Source organism: Cyprinodon variegatus, unplaced genomic scaffold, assembly GCF_000732505.1.
Source record: "Cyprinodon variegatus isolate N-32 unplaced genomic scaffold, C_variegatus-1.0 Scaffold71, whole genome shotgun sequence".
Classification (NCBI taxonomy): Eukaryota; Metazoa; Chordata; class Actinopteri; order Cyprinodontiformes; family Cyprinodontidae; genus Cyprinodon; species Cyprinodon variegatus.
The window spans coordinates 134,607-156,178 of NW_015150524.1; the positions used below are offsets into that span (position 1 = coordinate 134,607).

General features: G+C 37.5%; 1 protein-coding gene across 1 annotated transcript in view; it reads right to left on the reverse strand.

Annotated features, from left to right (window-relative positions):
* Positions 1 to 21,572, reverse strand: part of tinagl1 (tubulointerstitial nephritis antigen-like 1) — a 29,356-nt gene that overhangs the window by 1,186 nt on the left and 6,598 nt on the right. Inside the window, exons 3-10 of the mRNA XM_015372267.1 lie at positions 20,813 to 20,879; positions 14,471 to 14,563; positions 14,229 to 14,343; positions 10,537 to 10,663; positions 9,654 to 9,804; positions 9,387 to 9,573; positions 7,891 to 7,936; positions 5,371 to 5,494 (exon numbers count right to left, since the gene is read on the reverse strand). Of these exons, the coding sequence (XP_015227753.1) occupies positions 5,371 to 5,494; positions 7,891 to 7,936; positions 9,387 to 9,573; positions 9,654 to 9,804; positions 10,537 to 10,663; positions 14,229 to 14,343; positions 14,471 to 14,563; positions 20,813 to 20,879 (910 nt within the window). The remainder of the gene's footprint in view (positions 1 to 5,370; positions 5,495 to 7,890; positions 7,937 to 9,386; positions 9,574 to 9,653; positions 9,805 to 10,536; positions 10,664 to 14,228; positions 14,344 to 14,470; positions 14,564 to 20,812; positions 20,880 to 21,572) is intronic.

A 21,572-nucleotide genomic window follows, 5' to 3' on the forward strand; every position in this document is an offset into this window, starting at 1 on the left:
GTGTATCTGAAATCTTTTACTCTAATCCAAATAAAATCCACTTTAAGTCCCTAAAGAGTAAATACACACCAACTTTGTGTACTTTAATTAAAAGAAAAGCTGTTCTTTGAAAGCCTCAGGTGTTATTTTAAGAGCATTGCTGAACAAACAGCATAATTAGAAACAGGGAACTCCAAAGAGATAAAGTTGTTGACACATTTAAAGTTAAATTAAATTATTAAATAAAGATTGACACATCCAAGCTTTACAACCCGTCATCCAAAAGGAGAAAAAATATGGCAGAAATGCTACCAAGAAATGGACGCACTAACTTTGGCAGAGCTACGGAAATCCTCAGCTAAGCTGGAGTTTGGATAGGAGAACCATTGTTTGTGCACCCTAATAATTGACTCTTTCACAACATTATGAAATATATGCAATAAGAAGCCTTCTTTACACTTTGACACACGAAATTGTGGTGTTTTTCCCTGCCACTCTCACATCAGAACTACAAGTCCAAAGAGCCTCAATGCTCTGAGCACTATGCACCCAACACCCAGCTGAGCAGATGATCAGCACAGACAACCCAGTTCAGTGTTGAATAAACTTTCTCAGGGAGCTTCTCTAGACACAGGAAGGTGTGTGAAATCAGGCCAGCCTTTTCACGACTGATTTATCCAGAGAGCCATCAGACATGCTGCCATGAGGATTCATCCAAATTCATCAAATTGTAGCTTCTACGTCCTGTTCCTGGCTTCTAACTCTTCACTTTTCACAAGTGAGAACACAACCGTGAGTAGAAAAAAAACAACTCCGGACTCCTGCACAGAGTCAATCTTTCAGCCTTACAGAAGTCATTACAAAATGCCAATGGATAATGCTTGTAAAATTGGAACTGCAGCCTTCCAGAAAAGAATTACAAAAATAAAATGTAGCAAATGTGTAAGAATGGCTGACAGTTAAGAGCTTGAGCTATTTTTGCAACGAGGAATTAGCAAAAAAAAATCCAGTCTCTTGATGTTCAAAGACTTTTAAATGTCTTTGTAGTAAAACATGCTGCCCCAAAGGATTGACTAAAGAGGGCTGAACTTCAACGCAGGATAGATCCCAAAGGTAACCGTATGTTCCCAGCCATATCTGTTGCAAACATTTTTGTAAATCATGATTTTCAGAGAAACGTACATATAACACTTATTCAAGGAATTTGATCTTGTCACAAGAAAACCAGTTTATTTATATCTCTGTCACAGCATTTTCCCACTCATATGCTATTCCAATCCGAAGAACATGGAAATTCCCTCTTTGATTGGCATTTCCACCCTCCAGAATTTAAAACAGAGGATAAGTTGTCAGGAAATGAACACCACCTCAATCCACCATCACAGGGCAAATTATCCAAAAACATACAAGCACAGCATGTGAACCTTATCTCTACTCTTTGTGCTTGCCAACAGATTTGTTTTCCGGAAACCTTGGCATAAACCCATGAATTCCTACTACCGTTCAAAGCTGGCCTGCCAGCCCCTGCAGTCTCTGTTTAGCATCATCAAAACATTCTCCCAAAGCCAATTCCCATCCTGTTTTTGCACTACATGCATTTTATTTCCCAGGAGACTCCCGGTGCTCAATCCCTTGTTATCTTTCTATAAAGAAAAAGAAAGCTGGGAAACGGAGCGGAAGGTGGGGGTCTCTGCCAACTAAGCTTGCCATCACAACACTATTCGGCACTGCCAGCTGCCCATTACTGTCTGACTTCAGTATTTTCTTAAGTGCAGTCAAGAGTCACAATGACCTGAAACAGACACTGTTAAAAACAACAGCATGTGGCAACAAGAGTCTTAAACAGAATGGAAAATCAAGACAGGAACAAACACCTATACTTATATCTATGTGTCTGGGAGAGATGCATGCTGTCCAGCATGGTTACTGGTACAGACAGAGCCAGACAGCATTACACCACTACTTATCTCTTATCAGACCCACAATAAGCTCCCTTACTCACTCATGGACAATGATGGACATACCACTGAGCCAGTGCTATCCTCATCCCCCTCTTCATAGCCCTCTCTGGCCGATTGATCCCCCTTTCTATGTCCAGTGTGGTAAGGATCAGCCTCCCAGACAATGCTCTTTCCACCACGTTGATTCTCAATGCTCTTTTCACAAACTTTCCCAGGCCCCAGGCTTACAGGAACGCACAGCTATGGGATTTGTCCTGTGTAAACCCGCTGACGCCTGGGGCAGGTTGAGCTGCAAAACACTGTACCACAGCAGCCTGTTATAATCTTATTTATGTACAAACCTGGCGCTGATACATCCCCTCAACAAGAACCAACATTATCCACACTTAACAAGCAAAAGAGGTAAATAAAACTTGGCATCTAGCTAAGGTTGCTCATTTTAATCCATGCATATATTTTTTGTTATGCACCTGTAAAAAATAAGCATAAACCAGTATATTAATATTTTTGATGGTCCTTGAGTGTTTTATGCTTAAATACAAACATAAAAAAATACAATAGCTGAAGAAAAGTATCTCAACTTAAAATAACGTAATTACATAAACAACATGCAAAATATATATCTTATTAAAACTGTTATTATACATTTACAACACATTTTTCAAGTTTCTATTTTTTATTCTTTTTTAACTGTAACACAAGTCAGTTTAATAATACAAATGAGAGGTGTTGTCTCATGGCCAACATGAGACAGCTGACCTGACAGCCTAGACCGTATTCACTGTTGTGTGTTTACACAGTGCTGTATCCAATCCTATTAATGTAAAGTTAAGTGGAAGGAAAACTGTACAATCAACCGGGAGTTTGGGATTAAATTCACAAGGTTTGGACTGCAGTGGAAGACAGAGCCACACCACACTAATGTATCCAGGATATGATTTGTAACTGTTGCATCCCTTCTGTTAAGTTAATATTAAAGCAAACTGGGCTTCCTTCACACGCCAGACTGCATTAATACAGTAATTAATTAGATTTCCCTTTGGATAGTTTTTAAAATATTCATATTACCTCAGAAACCAGATTTTAAGTTTAAAAAATTAACAGGAATAGACATTAAAAATACATCACTCTGCGTTTATTTATTTATTTATATATATATATATATATATATATATATATATATATATATATATATAATCGACTTTTCCAATAATATTCGTATTCATTGTGGTTCCATAGAATGTCATTTGCAGAACATTTCATAACACAATGATCACTTTGCTAATCCTTGTTTGGACTAGTTGACGTTTGTCAAATTCAGGAGATTGTGATCCCTAAAAAAGGCAACAACAACCAAGTAATCTCCTGTTTGTATATAATGTTGATTGGTGTTACTCTTTTGGGGACATTTTCTTACCCCACAGTGGACACAAAATGATATAAAGCTAAAACCAAAATCATATCTTTGTTGGGGTGAAGATACAGTAAGTTGTCTCAAATCAACTTTTTTACATGAGTGAAGATCAGGCTGGGATCATGATGAATTAATGCAAAGAAATGTCAGGACTCTCTGTTCATATGACACATATGATTGTAATCAAAGAAGATGCTACTAGATAAAATGTTTTGAAAGACACATGGTAAATATGTAAAACAAAAAAAAAGTTGACAGTGAACGCAGCAGATGTTTGTCATTCTTGAACAAACATGAAGAAAATGCTACTTATATTAGGCTTTTTTTTTTGCTGTTGTCCCTGCAAGTCAAACGTCTATAGATCACTGTGTCCAAACATGCTCCTCAACCCCCATGGTAGACATTTTGTAAGGTAGTTGTTTCCCTGAAATAAATAATTCAACCGTTTTTGGCATTTTCTTATTTATATTTAGTTACTTTAACACAGTTGTTTCATGTTAGCAGGGTAGGACATAAAACTATTGTGTTAGAGTAACTAAATATGATTAAGTAAATGCCAAAAGCAGTTGCATTAGATTTTATCACTTAATGACAAGTGCAGCATGCCACAACTAGCCACATGAACTCCAGAGAAAATTCTTGTCGATAATTTATGACTAAAAGTCTTTTTGATGATATTTCATAGGTCAAAACCTCCTTTTATCTTCTATTGTCCTCCAGACAAGACATGTAGCAGCATGAGACAAGTACCTGTCTGTCTGGGGGGGATTGTTTAAATGATAACGGGTGTTTTTTAGTCTGGATTCCAGAAGGAGAAAAATAGGGGAAGCAGGACGGTCTGAGTATACAGAGACGACGAAGACACAACAGACAGCGAGAAGATGTGAATGGAAAGCTGAAAGGACTGAGGAATAGCCGGAGAAGTGAGGGCGGGGTTTGGGAAATCCAGGTGTGTCGTCTACCTGCTTACATATTTGTGGTCACCACAGTTAAAAGGTGGGGGGTAGGGAATAGTGTCTGGGGAAAATCGAGGAGTGGAGCAAAAGGTGTGTCTCTAATATCAGGAGTCTGGGTGGGAAGCTTACTCACAAGAACATTCTTGGCTTTGGGCAAACTCATATGGAAGACAAGATTCAAACAGAACTCAATACAGACAGCTACCCAGTAAAGGACTTTAGGTAACGTTCATACCTTGCATGGCTAAATTCTAATTTTTATCAACTGAAATCTAGCCTTTTTGTCGTGATTTGACCCACATCAGAGTTCAGTCTGAGTGGACATCAAAGTAGCCCACATGCACAGAAGGAGAAAGTAGAAGTCACAAAGCAGCGTACTGCTGATGGAAGTAATGATGACATAGACTTTGTCAAGACGTGTTAGAAAAAGCTTGAATGAAAAGAAAAGAAAACAAAAAAAAAACGTAATAGTAGATGCCAGTGTCTCCATGCTATTATTAGACTCATGAGCAGTGGGAGGCGACAGTATCATGGCACCATCATTAACTTAGAAGGAAGACAGTGCATAACTATTAACAATGTGTGTTTGGAATGCAGTTGGTGAATGCTGCTGGAGAGAAGTCTGTGCGGATTTGTAGTGAGAGCACTGGAAATTGTATAAAAGTCATATAAAATTCAGGGTTACTGTTTAGACTGCTGCGGCTTTAAAAAATATCACATAAATTTATTACCATATATGGATGTACCTCAAATCGGATTTTATGGGGGAGTTGAAAAGACTGTGTTTTAGCCATTCAGACTACTGTGAAAAAGTCAGATATGGGTTGCATGTGGGCAGAAATATTAGATTTGGATTTCATCTACAGTATAGCTTCTATATCTGTTTTCTCCAGATGAACCATGTATCAATACTGTAATGTCAAAAGCCACTCCTAATATCCTGTATTTTCATGTTCAACCTAATAAGGCTTACAGTATGCCCACAAGATGACTAAGTTCCCAAAACAAGTAAAAAAAAAAAAGGCCTGCTGTTATCCATTGCTAAATAGTAGGAACTCACCCAAGGATCCTGACTGAGTGTGTGCCATGTTTGCGGTACTGTGGCTGTTTGGCATTGCTGACATCAGTATGTTTGTAGATCCCACTCTTGTAGACAAAGAAGTCCTCGTGAACCTCCATAATAGCTGTTGTAACAAATAAACAGAAATAATTAGAAAAAGATTAAAACAAGAACTCACATGCATGCTTTCCAGGATCTGTTATATTGGGTGGATATAACTGGATCTAGGGGGATCAAATCCGATTCACCTAAAAGCAATTAGTCTCACAAGTGAAATTAGTCTCACAATTAGTCACAAGTCTCACACTAACATCTTGGACACTTATATGTCCAAGATGTTAGTGTGTGTGAGTGAGCTGAGCACCAGGACTATCATGCATCTCTATTCAAATATCTATAATATCTTGTATAATTTTCCATACCCCTTAACCTTTTCCACATGTTGCCACCCCAAAACCAGAACCGAAAAAAAAAAAATGACGAGGGCCAGACAGAGCAGGTAAGCACAGCGTATCTCTCTGAACTCTAAATGGACTTCGATAAACTTCCCAGATCTGCTTCAGTCAGCGTATAAACCGTCCCATGGCGTTTATTGCTGTTTTTCTTTTCTTTAGACGTAGTGTTTTTAATATAGACATATGAGCATTCTCTATCTGTTCTGGGTTGAGATGCTGCACAGAGTCGTCAAGTGGAGGTTTTCTTTATAGATGCGCCAAACTTTACATAATCTGTCCAAGCTAAATTTGGAAATTCATTTTAATTTCTGTATAGCACAGAGACAGAAGTGAAAAGAAAATCTCCACAGATCTGCCCATCCTGCCTAGTAGGAATCTCTCTATATGTGCAGTTAACGTGACATGAAAAATTTAGATCAGAGATTAAAAATCATAATGCATTGGTGTGTTCAGGCCTTCATCAGGACCAAAGCAAACATGTAGAAGAAGATACTTTGGTCCTCAGGTCAGAGGTGATGAAATTTGAACTTGAGGAGGAACTAAACTCAGCAGATCTCTCTGACCACACAATCCCAACCGGGAAGCACGGTGATGGCAGCCTCATGCTGTTTGGCTGCATTTCTTCATCAGTGACAGTAAAGCTGATCTGCAAGGAAACCTTTTAGAGCCTCTAGAAGACTTGAGACAGGGTTGGAGGTTCAACTGATAGGGGACGGACTAAAACTATAAAGGTATGCTAAAGCTAAAAGCAGATGAAGGGTGTCATCAACCGTAAATCTGACCTGCTTCTAACTGTTGGGCTTCAGGTAAAAACCAGCCATACAATCCAGGGTGTGGAGGTTGCTTGCTTTTTTTTTTGTTTGTTTGTTTAGTCTATTTGTTTAAACCAGATAAGCTGATAAGGGCATGCTCTCCACAGCACATGATTTTTGTGCTTTTCTTTGATTTACGTCATTCCTGAAAGGGTGCTACCATTAGCCCACCCCTCTTTGCATACGTTACTGCCTATTCTACCAAAAGGGGTGATTCCAACAATCCGTTACTCACCTGCAAGTATTGCAGTGTTGCTGCATGTTTAGCTTTTTACCTATTGCATAAGAGCCCCAGAAACAATAGTAAAAAAAAATCAACTCTTAATGTTGTTAATGCTAAATTGACATACATTCAAGTAACATGCAAAACAGACATGTTAAAATTGTAAAACAAGGTTTTTGTTTCCTGCCACATCATAATTATGTACCACTTCTGGAGAGTGGTGGCCAAGTGGTTAGGACATAGGGCTTGGAAAAGGGCTCCTAAGGTTGTGAGTTCAAAACCCACTCCCACAGACTGTCACTCTGGCTCTATGAGCGAGACCCTTAACCCCTGATTGCTCCCTGGGCGCTGCACAGTTGCAGCCCACTGTTCCCCCAAAGGGGATGGGTTAAATGCAGAGAGTTTATTTCCCCATTGTGAGATCAATAAAGTTCAATTTATTATTTATATTTATTTATTAACACACTGAATGTGTAATTTGACAAGATCTAAATCTTGAAGGGGTCTGGATATAATGCGAGGCATGGAATCAAATGCTTTTTTACGGTTAAGAAGCCTGCACACATTTCACAAATATAACAGAAAGGAGCACACACATATCCCTTTATAGCTCTGCGTCAAGGAGCCATTACAATGTCAAAAGGGAAAGTTGGTATGAAGCCAACACGTCTTCCTGCCTGTACTTCTGAACAATAATAGCATACCAAGGCGGCAACGGACTCACACTCTGTTTAAAAGTACTTGACAGTGACTCAGATGAGCGCCAGACAGCAAGGCAGGGGGGTCAAGGAAAGTATGCAACCCTATCTGTATAAATGCCAATTATTTGCGACCTGGTTACTGGGGTCAGAGTTGGAGCCCTGGACAAAAATTACATGGGTCAGAGGGTCAAAGATGACACCTCAGGGTCTAAAAATTTAGAAAAAGATTTAGGTTGCTCTACATGGATGGAACTTTTTCTTTTTTTACGGGAAGGTAAAATAATACATATTGGTAGAAAACACAGATTTATGTTAGGGTATTGCCTTACCTTGAACAGGGCCATTATCCATGATCTCCTTCATAATTTCCTTTTCCTAAAAGACAAGATAGAAGGAACACTTTACAGCCAGAGGATGAGGCAGGCAGATCTGATCAGAGAAACAGAGAGGATAAAAACAAATGTTCCTGCAGTAAAAACTTAGACTAAAATCAAGTTATCAAGGCCTGCTGGACTTAATAACCTCCTTATTGACCCCACAGGCTATCAAGGGGCAGAAACAAGATACTATAATGCTTTTGAAAAACCATTATCTGTTATTTAACACTGACAGATGCTGGCTACATCGGACACATCTCTGGCTGCAGGTCGGTGCAAACAAAACATTGCAACCTCTTTATATCAAAGAGAAACATTACTGTTTTATCAACTTGCTATCATTTGGAGTAACTTCACTCATTCAATGACAGTAGCCATCTCTCTAATGTCATCTTACAAAAAAGTGGATTTTCTAAACTGTTTACAACAGTTATGCATAGACAGGAGGTAAGGGTAATGTCATAAAGCATAAACACACAAATCTAATTTACAATGAATATCAAAGACTTTGCATGACAACGAATAGTGAGTCTGTTCGTAGATTTTTAAAGTAGTCTGTAAGCAACAGTAATGTGCTTAATGCTTTGTTTTTCCATATATTTTGAGTCAAATTAACCCGTCATAATAACAAAGTTGTAATAACACAATAATTCTGCTAATTTCCTACACATTGATCCTGGGTTAAATAAGGATGTGTGGAACAATTTTCTCCTACAAATACTTATCTTTAACAACATTTTTTTTTTACCATAATGTGTAATTTGAGTATGTTTATTCCATATCAGCATTGGGAAAAAGTTTGATTATAAGTTTTTGTTTTGTTTGTTTTTTGGGAGGGAAACCTGGCTTCAGAGTAGAGAACGTCTTGTCTCTCCTGGGTAAAATAACATGACACTGAGGCCCATTTCTCTAAAACCACTTTTCAAGAAGTCATGAAAAGTCCTCACAGAGGCAGCTACCCACTAAACCTGCACACTTGTTTGAACCAGTAGTATTTATTAGTTAATTTATACATATCACAGTGTCCTCTGATATGAGTTATTATTATTATTTGTGTAACTATAAAGTGAAGAAAAAATCTCTTCAACTTCCTGATAAAAAAACATTTGCAAATTTGTACTGTAAAATTAGGCTACTAATTATTTTGTCTTTAAGTTTTTTTGCCTTATATTTATACACTAACACTGAGCAGACAGATGTTGCACATAATGCTAGAAACTATGTGATTTACTCAACAGCAAATTTAACTGTTCATATTTAAAAAAAAAGTGACTAATGACTAATTAAAGAGTGCAAAGTCTTAGGTTGTTTTTCATCTCATTTTGTCTGGAGCTATGCACATGAAAAGGCATGCTTGTAGATGTTTATGCATGCATGCATGTTTCTGTGATTAGTTGTTGTTTTGTTTGGGGAGTCTTAAGAATTTTCTGTGGTTGAGCAATTCTTACATTGGATGAGAGCCTGTAGGGTGGTGTGGACTGGTAGATGTCATTGTTGTAGTTCTGTGTGTTGGGACAACGCTGTGTGGCTTGCCTCTTGCCCCGCCCCACTGAGCGACTCTGCATCATGCAGCGCCCCACCTCTGCTGGGGTTTGCTGGGGAGGATGGTATGGGTAACAGTCCTCTGTCACGACTCTTTAAGAAGAAGAAACCATTTCAATCTTTTGTTTACTTAAAAGTATGTTTATGTTTTGCATGACATGCAAAATTCTCACCCACGGCGCCGTAGGTACCACCAGGCTCCATCTACACGCCCTCCTGCGCAGCCTCCTTGGTTACGGGTGTCACAGGAAATAAGATTTTGGGGCGACAGCTGAGGAGTCATGTGACCCATGGACTGAATGGAGATTCGGTCTGATGCCACAGCTAGGAAAAAGAAGCAGAGGCTAAACATTGCATCTCTTTTGGCTTGTGCACCTTGTTTCCTTACAATAAGTATCCACATGGCTTAAACAGTTTTTGTTGTTCTTATATGATGAATTTCCATGTATTATGTTGGAATTAGTATGGTAGACTAAAAAATAAGTTTGTAATTATAAAGTGAAGTAAAAAAGAAAAGAGTACTGTAATGAACTACTTTTTCTTTTCCTTTACACAAAATTAAAAAGTTTGCCATGCAATTTTATTGAAGGTATTCTTTTTGGATGTGGAAGAGATCCTGCCTTAGCTCCTCCTTAGTTACTATGGGCCTTGAGACTCTGATCAATGCTCTACTGCATTAGTTTAAGGGGGCATCCATATCTGAAAGCTTTATGGTTTTTCTCATCATTTACTAATGATGAACTGAACAGTGACATTGCAAGATGTTCAAAACTAGCAGGAGCAGCTAAATTTACAATTCAAGTATCAGATTAGGGGGAACAGAAAGATATGCTTACCAGATTTTAGGTTTATTTGCTAAAGGAATTTTAAAAAAACACATCATCTTTTCTTCCAAACTTTTATTTATGTGTCAATCTGTGTTGATATAAAATGTAAAAAAAAAAAAAAAAGAAAACAGTCAAATTCTAGAGATACTTGTTTTACAGGGGAACGCCGTTTTCCAACCATTCCACTACTTAAGTAGTTATATCATATTTTTCTCTCCCAAGAACCCACCTGCAGTTGAAAATGCCCATGAGGCGGCACAGTTGCCCTGATCCAGCGGTTCGTGAATCTTTCCAGGCCACTTCTCCACTGAATTGAAGTGGAGCGGCAGATGGTCATTCTGAGGATCCATGTTCATCTTTAAGAAACACAAGAAAACTGCATTTAACTCACTCTGCTGGGATTTTTTTTTACCAAGGTCATAAAGGTCACCTTGAATCTCTTCAGTCACTGTCGCTATAACATCCCAAAGGCTCAGCTTAAGTTTGCTTTGGCTGTTATACACGTGATATGAGTTTTTCAAACAATTGTTCTCAGGTTTGTATTAAGCTGAAAAGGCTGCGTAAAAAAAGGTCACATGTTCATATATACCCTAAAAATGAATAAATAAGATTAACATTCAGGCTTATGTAGCTACCAGTTGAAGAATGTACAAAGCAGTATAATGAGCTCAGAGCAGCTAAATATCTTAAATTTGTCATCTAAATCTAAAAAAAGCAAATGAAATACTTGCAGAGTTTTGTCTGGCACATTTGAAAGATTACATAACTCTCTTAATCAACTCTGAAGTGGAAGCATCTGCTCAATCAATTAGGACCACGGTCACACCAGAACCTATGATCCCCATCCTTGCTTTAAACCTGTTGTGATGTATGGTTACATCAGCCTAATCTGAATGCTTTTCCAGGCATGCATTCATTTGCAGAAAATTCTTAGCTTCCAGACTTGGTCTCTGTCTCACTTTGCCCTCGAGGCTGGTCACTCACCCAATCTGCCAATGGGGTGTGATAAAGGAGCAGACACTTGTGTCTTAATGACTTTTCTCTGCCTCGTGAGGACTTTGTCTACCTATTCTACATTCCACAGGTTAATTATGGGGTATTCAAAGTAACGACAGCCACCTGATGCATAACTAAGGAATGCGCTGCCGGTCGTAGATTTATTGCTGCACAGGGTCAAAGTCCAAAAAGCCACAATCCTAAACACAAGAGACGAATTGAGTAGGAGTATGTTGCCAGATAGTAATTTTTATTTTTTTTTTGGAGCTCTTAGATACATTAAGTCATATAATCATTGTCCTGGCCTGTTAGAGGTTGGGTTAGGGGTGTTTGAGCAGGCCATGATGCTGGTAGATGCACAGGTAGGGGCATGCCAGCAGAAGAAGGAGTTTGTTTGGGTGGGGATGGATGGAATACGCAAGCTAAACTTTTTTTTTTTTTTTTTAATCCTTCCTCCCCCATCTTTATCTTTTGTTGTTTTGTTTCCGTCTTATGTAATCTGTCTGGACAGAATGTAAACAAAGATGGAGCCAAAGAGGGGAGGGCTGTTATCACATACCGACAAACCCCCATAATTAGGTGAAAAAGTTTTGATCAGGGCTCTTTGGTACAGAGAAGCATGTGGGAGCTTGTAAAGAATCAAAAGAAATTCCCACCTGTTCCTTATCATTCATCTTCCCAGGTCCCCTAGCCCCTGCTGCAGCTTTCCCTAAACATGTTTTCCCACCTTAGATGTATAGAGTATATGTTAAATATATTTTTATTTAAATTTCAGTGTCAACATTACTTGATTTTTCATCATTTCAATTATAGATGGAAGAAAATATAATAATAAATAATTAAATAAAATAAGGCTTGAAATCAACTGTTAAGTTAAAAAAAAAATCTGAACATGCAAAGCACAGCAGGCCTGTTAATAAATCCTGAATCTCATGAAACTGTGTTTTTTTTTTCTTTTTTAATTTTTTTTATTTGTTGTTTAAAAGATTGTAAAAATGGTCTTGAATTACTAGATCTGAATAAAACAGCCTTTGTTAATATAGTATTAACCTTTACATATTTGCTCAGAGTAGATTTTGCATTCAGCCCTCTTTACGTTGATGTTGTTAAATAAAAAACAGTATAAGTAGCAGTTTTCATTTTATAAAAAAAAAGAAAAAAAAAGTCCACCTTATTTGTATCTTAGTATAAATCAAGTGGTACTTAATTTAAAAAAAAGGTTTAAGGTTGTAAAACAAGATCCCCACATTTAAAAAAGAACATTCTTAACCATCTATTTAAAAATGGACAGATCATCCGCCTAAACTGACTGTCTTTGCAAGTAGTGCATTATTTAGAGAAACAGTAAAGCAACCGATGGTAAATCTGGATGAGTTGCAGATATCTACAGCTACAATGAGGAAGAATTTATTGACAGGCCAACTATATATTAAGGATGCAATCTGCAAAATTAGCCTTAAAGGAACTGTTGCATATGGAAGATATTTGCTAAAAGAAAACCATAAGACACATCCATGCAGGTTACACGCCAAGTATGTTGAGTGTTGGCCTAAAAGCAAAAAATTAATTTGACAGAAAATTAGCAATACAAAACACGTCAGCATCATGCTATGGGGATGCTTCTCTTCAGCATGGGTATGGATGTTTGTTGATGAGAAAAAGAATGGAGTAAAATAAAGGGCATAGAAGTAACCCTGTAAATGCCTTGATGCTGGGATACAAGCTCACCCGTCGGTAGGAGAATAACTCTGGTCAGACAGCCAGAGTTACCACCCATGGCTTAAAAAATTGTAGACCATGTGTCATGATCTTGGCACTGGTAGCTGGCCTAATTGCTCACTCAATTCACCTGTCTAACTCTATTCTGTCGTCCATTACTGCTCATGTGATCCACCTGCTGCTGCTGCTTCTATTAATATGACTCCCATCCATCGTAGACAGATTATAGATGTTCTTGTTCTAGTGCTCGTCCTCGGGGGCAGGGGACAAAGGCTATTTTAGACGTTCCGTAGTGTTTCTGATCTGCCTCTTATCCACAGAGAGTGCTCTGTTCTCATCTTGGCTCAGTGGAGAAAGTGTTTTTTAGCATTCTGTAGTGTTCCTCATATCCTGACCTGTTCTGCCTCTTAACCACTGTGCCTGCCTGTTCCCATCTAAATGTTCTGCCTGAATTGTCCGCATACTCCTGGAACCCTGGACCAGCCTGTTCCTATTCTGATCTGTATCCCTGACCAGGCTCGGACTCCTGCATGTTTTCTGAGGCTGCAGCATCTGGGATAGTCTGCGCGGCACCCACCGCACCTCCTTGGCAGCCCACTGGTTGGATCCTACCTTGTTTTATGGAGATGGACTGAACTGTTGAACCAGGTTAGTGACTCATATGGATAATCATCCTACGTCCGATTATCATGGTCGCTAACCTGTGTTTCTATTAAACCAGATTCCAGTGATGGGTGGCGCCCAGCCCTAGCCGCTAATACCGCAGATCTATCCCTGTGTGTTTTTAACAAACCTCTTGAATTATTACACTGTCAGTTTCGCCTTGAATACTGGGGCCTTCTGTCCTGTTTCATTACATCATATGCCCCGGAAAAAAAAGAAAAGATTTAATTTGTGCCCCGGTACATTGTAAAAACTGATGCTGACAGACATGCAGCATCCTAACATTTGAATCTCTAGATGTGCAAAGCAGGACATATGAAAATTGTTTTTTTATTTCTCAGAAACAAAGTTAACCTTTCCCTTCACTTCACAAATACGTACCCCTTTTTTGTGTTACTCCATTAAATATAATCCTGATAAGCTTTAATGAATATTTTTGTCTTGTAATGACAGAAGGCAACAAGATCAAAGCAGTTTAGCTAGATCCCTCTGACTCCCCCTAACCCCACCCCTTTTATGTACACAAATGAAGAGTGGATCTACCTGAATTTCATTCATCTTCATAATAGTGCTGGAAGGTCTTTGTGTGCCCAGCCTGAAGCGGATACCTTCTTCCAAAGTCATGCCAAAGAACTGACTGTAGTTAGCCGCCTTCCATCTAATAAAACGAAAGCAAAGAAAAACAAATCTTTGTCACATGTGTGTCTTTCCCTCTTTCTCCAATAAGCCAAAAGCCATTAAATGAATTAACTACATGATTGCTTGTCTCTGTGTTTGCTTTATACCCGTAGTTTCCTCGGTTGACAGCATGGATGACGTCAGCTTCAATCAGACATGCGTTCTGCTCACACTGCCAGCGTCCTGAAGACCCACATGTACTACAAGAAAGAAAAACAGAAAGTAGGAGGTTATCAAGGCCTAAAATGGCTGCAGCTTTATTAACCAAATCTTTAATAACAACATGAAATCAACTTTAACAGAAAGACCCAAAAAGAGGTCAGTGTGCAGAGGACCAGTTTAATTCCCTAAAAACAGATTAATCAAGAAAGGAATGTAAGAGGAAGAAACTGGGGGGGAGGGGGTTTGGACTGAAATATTTAGAGAACGATGGAGAAAACCATTTTTATTTGGAAGACAACATGATAAGGCAGCAAGATGTTAATGCTGACACACAGACCCTTATTACGGTGATTCTTTGAAGTAAGTAACTTCCCCATGACTCATATCTGTCTGTCTGCATATCTTTGTCTAGTTTGACAAGTGATTGAGCACAGCTCGCTATATTAACATATTTTGGATAATCTTAACAAAACTAATTGAAATATTTACATAACGTATGTTTAAAAATTTATTTCCATGCGATTTTTAGTGTGAGGTCAAAATAAATGCTGTAAGACTGTTTATGAAAATTGTGCAAGACACAAATTGCATCAGACAGCTGCCTCACATTCAGCCTAAAAAGTTTATTGCAAATCATAGTCTTAGACTCTCTTTTGTTTCTTTATGCTTCAAAGTCAAAGAGCGAAAATCTCATTTTAATGATAGGCTACTTCAAACATAACATTCAAAATCAGAGAAAAATTCAAATAACAATTACTAATCAGAATAGATATGTTGGATTGGTAGGATATATTTTTCAAATAGCTGTTTTATAAAAATGAAAAAAAAAAAAATGAAATCATTAAGGTGATTTTACATCTCGTAGCAACCAATGATTGCAACAATTAATGCAATTTAATATCACTCTCAAGCGGAAATAGTTAAGCATATAGCTGTTTTCTGCTCCAGAAAAAAACATTCAAACTTTGCACTAACCCCTGTTCAAAGTAGTAACATCAAGATCACGTTTAAGACAGTTTTGAAAATATGTCCATATTCATCATTATCAAAGGAAAATCATAACAATCTGTCCATATCACCAGTAGATACTAAAGTCTTAATTAGTCTGTGCTCAGAAATGAATGTTCTTTTGGAAAGAAAGCATGTCTACTTTAAAAGACCATCCTTTAAATGAACCATGTGCTGCAGGAGATAGTCAATTAGGAGTTGTTGTTTTTTTTAAGAAAATGAAGTCATCAGGAAATAATATTGACTGTATGGGATGGTTCACAGTTTACACAAAGAAATGGACCTACCCAGGACAATTACAGAGCAAATAGGTCCAATTCCCCTTTAGTCACACAGAAGCAAACAGACTGAGTCACTTATTAGATTGTAACATTTCTGCCAAGTGTCTGAGGCACAAATGCTTAAGTGTACAATTTTATTGACTATCCTCAAAGAAGAACATTTATAACAAGAAAAGGTATGTTAAGTGTCTCAGTGGGAGGTTGAAAGACTTTGACTTAAAGGGGAGCCATGACAACCTTAGCCTTACTTTTAACTAGAAGGCGGGCACTTATATTACAAAACCTGGATGAAAAAAAAGCCCATTCAGAGTTTTGAGATTGGACACAGATGGATGTGCTTGATTAATATGAGGTCTCTGATAAGACTGAGAGCCAATGTCTATGATTCAGAGTTACACTACATACTGAAAACAAATAATCGAAATTCATAGAGAGATAGCAAGCTGCAAACTGTCTCATCAGCTTGATCAGCATCACTGGTGTCTATTTAGATATTTTTCACGTAAAGGTATAGTGGAGGATTTCAATCTTTCTGGTGATAAGTTTACGTACAGTAAGGCCGTCCTACGTGCTTGTCCCCATTTTCACTTTCCGGTGATGAGTCTGACACAGAAAAATTCCAAATCTTCTTTTGGAAAGTAAGCTTGTATGAGCGATGTAAATAGCAACTGTTAAACTGTGTGCACGAGGAGAAATGAGCTTGTGCATGCTTTCGTACGTATTTAATTGGCTTGCCCTCTCGGGAGGGCAGGGTTGCGCATGTGCTCCCTTTGGCTTTTGTCTAGATGGACTCAGAAGAGGACAAAGTAAAGTTCAAGTATTTGATTCTTTAGCAAGATGATGTTCATATCATTTGAGGTTGATAAAGATCTCAGAAACCTACCAGAGAGGCAAGATAAGGTGTATATTGGGAAAATTGATCATTTCATTAGCTCTAATGCTACTCTTTTATCTGAGTCAGAGTCTCAGTCAGGCTTTATATGTGCTGTTAAGATAAAAAAAAAATTCATGCTAAAGGGGTTTTTGAAGTATCAACTCTACTGGATATACAGTTGAAAGCGACACTAAACCTGAGTAAATTACAAGAAATGTAGAATTTTGAGGCCATCAGCAAACCTTAATGTTTATAACTTAATAAACTTAAAATCACTGTTTTTTTTTAATGGTATGAGCTCCATAGTGTTGCAGTGGGGGTGTATGCTAGAAAGGAATCAAATAAATGAAGCATTTTAAGAGGTATGTTTTGACAAATGTATTGATAGCCACGTTGAATTCAGTTACACAGTAAAATTAACAACTATATTTCAGATAAATACTCTTTAAATGCAGTATTTTTGCAATTCAAGGTTGATTGTAGTTTATGATATTGCAACATTTAATTTACTGCAGTCGACATCTTTGTTAAACTGCTAANAAGGTTGGTTTGGGGGAGTGAAAACCTTTGTAAACCAAAGCAGGGTCTAAGAGAAAAAGTTCTGAATCCACTGGTCTATTTAACTACTTTCAACATTCATTTACAGTGCAGGCTTCCCCGTTCCAATAAAACCAGTAGCTACATGTACGAGAGACTGATTTAAGTTTGAAGCTGCTCGACTGCTCATAAGAAGACAGCGTGGAGGGAGCCAGCTGTGAGCTGGCTGTCAGCTCTAGAGGAAGCTGTAATCTCCACCCTGCAGGGCTAAGAGACTATATTTGGCAAACTAATAATTGGATGGAGTCGGAAAAGGGAGTGTTAGTTTCCCTCCATGCCATTGTTGTGGAGTAACTTTTTAAGGAGCCATGCGTTCAGCCTTAATAAGCATGTGTGGGAGTTAATACAGCCTTAAGAATCTTTGGCTCTTTGTGATGTCGGTTAAGAAATGTAGATGACGTTGAGGTCCTCCAATCCTTCAATCCAATCCTTGCATTTTATTTTGTCTTTTTTTTTTCTTTCTTGATTTTAACATTAAAAACACATTGGGGCATTATAAAAAAAATAAGAAATTAAACTGAACTATGAATAAAAGCATAAATGTTTTGCTAAATAGGTATTAAATATGATAAAGGGTCCATAGATAGTCCATATGAACAGAGAAACGTCTTCCCACTCGTGTTGCAAGGAAAAAATACAAATCATTCTTTTCTTGCAGTCCTGGTCAGGAACTTGATAACTATGCGGTTCATGATAGTTTCTTGAGTGTTGACTAAAATCTAGTAGGTGAACAGTCAAAAATTAAAAATGTCCATGGCCAAAAAAATATGTATATTACGAGTCCTGTAAGGGAATTTGCCTGAATTTAAGAGAAAAATGTCCCAAACATAGAGAACTTCGTTTTTTCTTACCATGCATGTAAAAGTTTATCTTCTCTTGTGCAGTAAGCACACCCAAAAAAGATGTATATTCTTCAAAATGTTGATCCAAATATTGCTTCTACAGTTTTTTTCCTCTGTGACCTTTATGAGCTGCTCCTTTTATTGTGGCTGTAATATCTTTTCCCTGGAGCACTCACCCCCTACAGAACCCCATGCCCTGCACCCATTCTATTTGTTTTGCCCCTACGTTTTGTCATCTTTGTCTCTTTATTGTTTTTGTAGTCTGTCTGATTTCCTATTGTGCCGCTGGTTTAATGAAGTCAACCGTGTTAAAATGTAGAGCGAATGTGTGTCTAACACTATAACGCAACCAGTCCCACCATGTTGTTTGCATAAACTGGCTGTCATAAAATGAGCTGTGTTTTGCAAAACCATTTTTTTACATTCACGTGTTGTTTATAGTCATTCTTTAAATTGTAATCTTCTTTATAAAGTCATTTTTAACATTTTTGAAATACTATTTTAATGCAAGCTCTACTGCTGCTTGCTATTATAAAAGCTCTGTTACTCTTTCCTAAATGCTGTATGGCATGGATGCACCTGCACCTGACAGCTTGGAAAAATGCTTTCACTGAAATCTCTCTCCATGTTTAAAAAGACAAATATTACATTGTTGATCAGATAAAACGAAATTTACCAGATCACTGAACTGAACAGAACTTGTCAGTCAGCATATTTTTGTGTTTCAATTTACACTTCAATTTGGCATTGATGTGAGAGGTAAAGTCAATTTAACTTTCACTTCTTCCTCCCTTCACTTATAAGATCTGCAGCACTTTTCACAGACTGCTCTAGATACAGGATAATAGTCACCTGAACTCTGTGTGAAAGTTTATCTTCTGAGTTCTTCTTTTCCCAAAACTTTTAGAAAAATTTAACTCAACAGCAAGGTCATAGAGAGAGCGACACATAATCTTGTCCCTCAGGAAAAGAGAACAGGAAAAACAAATCAACGCTATCAAGAAGATTCACACAGACGTTTACACAAGAGGTCAAAACAAGAACCGAGCAGCTTTGTCTCACTGGATCCAGGTTCAGTTTGGTCCTTTGAAGTTAAGTGCATTTTTATCTATATCAAACTAGGAGCTAAACAGGAAATCTGCTTGAATTACTGTCAAACTGACCATGTAACTTTAAAACCAACATGAAACAGCAGGCTGTAAACATAATCATGCTAACAGAAGATATGGGGGGAATTTCATCGGCCTTGTTTTGTTTTCGACTGAGTTGTGTTGCTGCTATTTCTATCCTGCAGACATTGACTACTAAACTGTTCTTTGAAGGAAGCAAATTAGAGTTAATCACCTAATCAGTGCTCACTATGTTCTGCATATATATTATGAAGCTCTTATCTATTTCACAGGGACTTTCCACTTTAACATTTTAAATTGCTATAACTACAGTTGGTAAAATGAAAATTAAATGCATTAACGTTATTATGCGAATATCTCTATTGAGGTGAAATTTTCACCAGATGACGTTAGCGGCTCAAGTTATCGACACATACAAAGAAAGCAAAAGAAATAAGTTGATAAATTAAACTTTGTTGAGATTAAGTATTGAAAAATATGTGCAAAAAAAGCATAGAAAGCCAAGAAAAAGGCTGAAATCTGTCATTAGTTAGAAAAGCACTGCAAATTTACTACCATTAGCAGCAGACCTACAGTTCTAACCAAAGTAAAATGTTTCATCCTCTCTTCAAATTGATCTGTCTCTGTTTTGTTTTGTTTTGATTTGAGATAAATATTGTCCATTACAAAAACTGAAGTTCAGAATCATTAAAACCCCTCCATATGAGCACCAAATACATGGAGAGATATGGCAGATCAATGAGAACTGTATAAAAATACCTCATTGTTTACTAAAAGCATTGGTTACAGATGCATTTATAAACTTATGCATTATTCAGGAGGCAATAATCTGGAAGTCAAACTTTATTTCACTAATATGAGAGTCAAATAAGTAATCAATAGGTTTGTAAATAAGCCAAGGAGCACTGATAGAGAACTTGAGAAAGATCAGGTTAAAGGGATCTCACTGTACAAGACCCCACAGCTGAACCAAAAGCGTGTTTTTTTCTTTTTGATTAAGTTATTCATTTTTGTTTAATTCCTATTCCCTGTTAAGATCGGTTGGGTTTTGGTTTCCTATTGTGTTTTCAGTGTTTCCCTTGTTGTTTTTTAGAGTTTGTATCCTGCTAGTCTAGTGCAGGCTTTTGTGTTCGCTGTTTAAAGCACTTTTCTTATTGTGATTAAACTACCTATGTTTAAAAGTCCTTATTTTTCCATTATTGAAATCTTTTTTTTTTTCCAAAGCCACTTATTGTATGTGTGTCCTTTAATACCAAAAATCCCAATAATAACCTGTGTTGTTCTTTACCCTGTATGGATTGTTTAAACTATGTATAATTTTACCATTGTGAAAAATGTTTGTTGTTCTAAGACAAATAAAAAACAAAAAAAACTGTTAAGTTTTCGAATATGACAGGTACATAGAACAAAGAGATAGATAAAACAAGTAGATGAACAAAGACGTTAATGAAAAAGTGAAGGATAACATTCAGCTTTAAGTCGGTAAGTAGAACATTTAAATGTGCATATTTATGTATCTGTTGCAAAGAAAAAGTTAAAAGTAGGGCTTACGTACCATAAATTGCAGTTTTCTTTGTATGTTTGCCCTGTATAAAACTTGTTTCCATTTCTTTCACAGGTACCTGAGAAGACACAAAGAGTTGGGGTTTAATATTGTATACAATGTTTTGGCATGGCTTAGCACAACTGATCCTCTAACTAAGCTGAAAGAATTGCGAGCAGAGCCTTAAATGTAGAGAAGCAAGACGCACACACATATATGAGAATACATTCAGCAAACACTCCGCTTATGGGAGGTTTTAGAAACACTGAGCTCCATTAATCCAGTGTAGGAATGCAGAGTTAGCTCCTTCCCTCCATTCCCATGGCTTCCTGGGCTCTAATGGTTTAACCATTTTATACTCTGCTTCTCCTCTACTGGAATGGAGAGAAGGAAACACACATAGATCCCTCAAGAGAAACACTTCTCACAGCAAACTATTATTCATCATTGTTTGTCTTTGTTTTCAATTAATTTTACACCTTTTATCTTGAAGTATAGACTCTGCTGCTGACAAAACTACACTGACTTAGTGAAAGACATAGAGTAGATATCTACCCCCTAATTTACAGTTGGAATCATCATGTGGAATTTAAAAAATGTCAGGGCACAGAGATGACTGTGTCCCAGAGCAAATAGTGATTTATGGATAAGACCTTCGACACTAATTCTCCAACCTCACAGCTGTCTAATTGGGTCTGCCATAATTCACTTGTTGCAACAGTTGCACATTACAGATTAAATCCCTTTCACCTCTCATTTTCAGAAGGAAAAC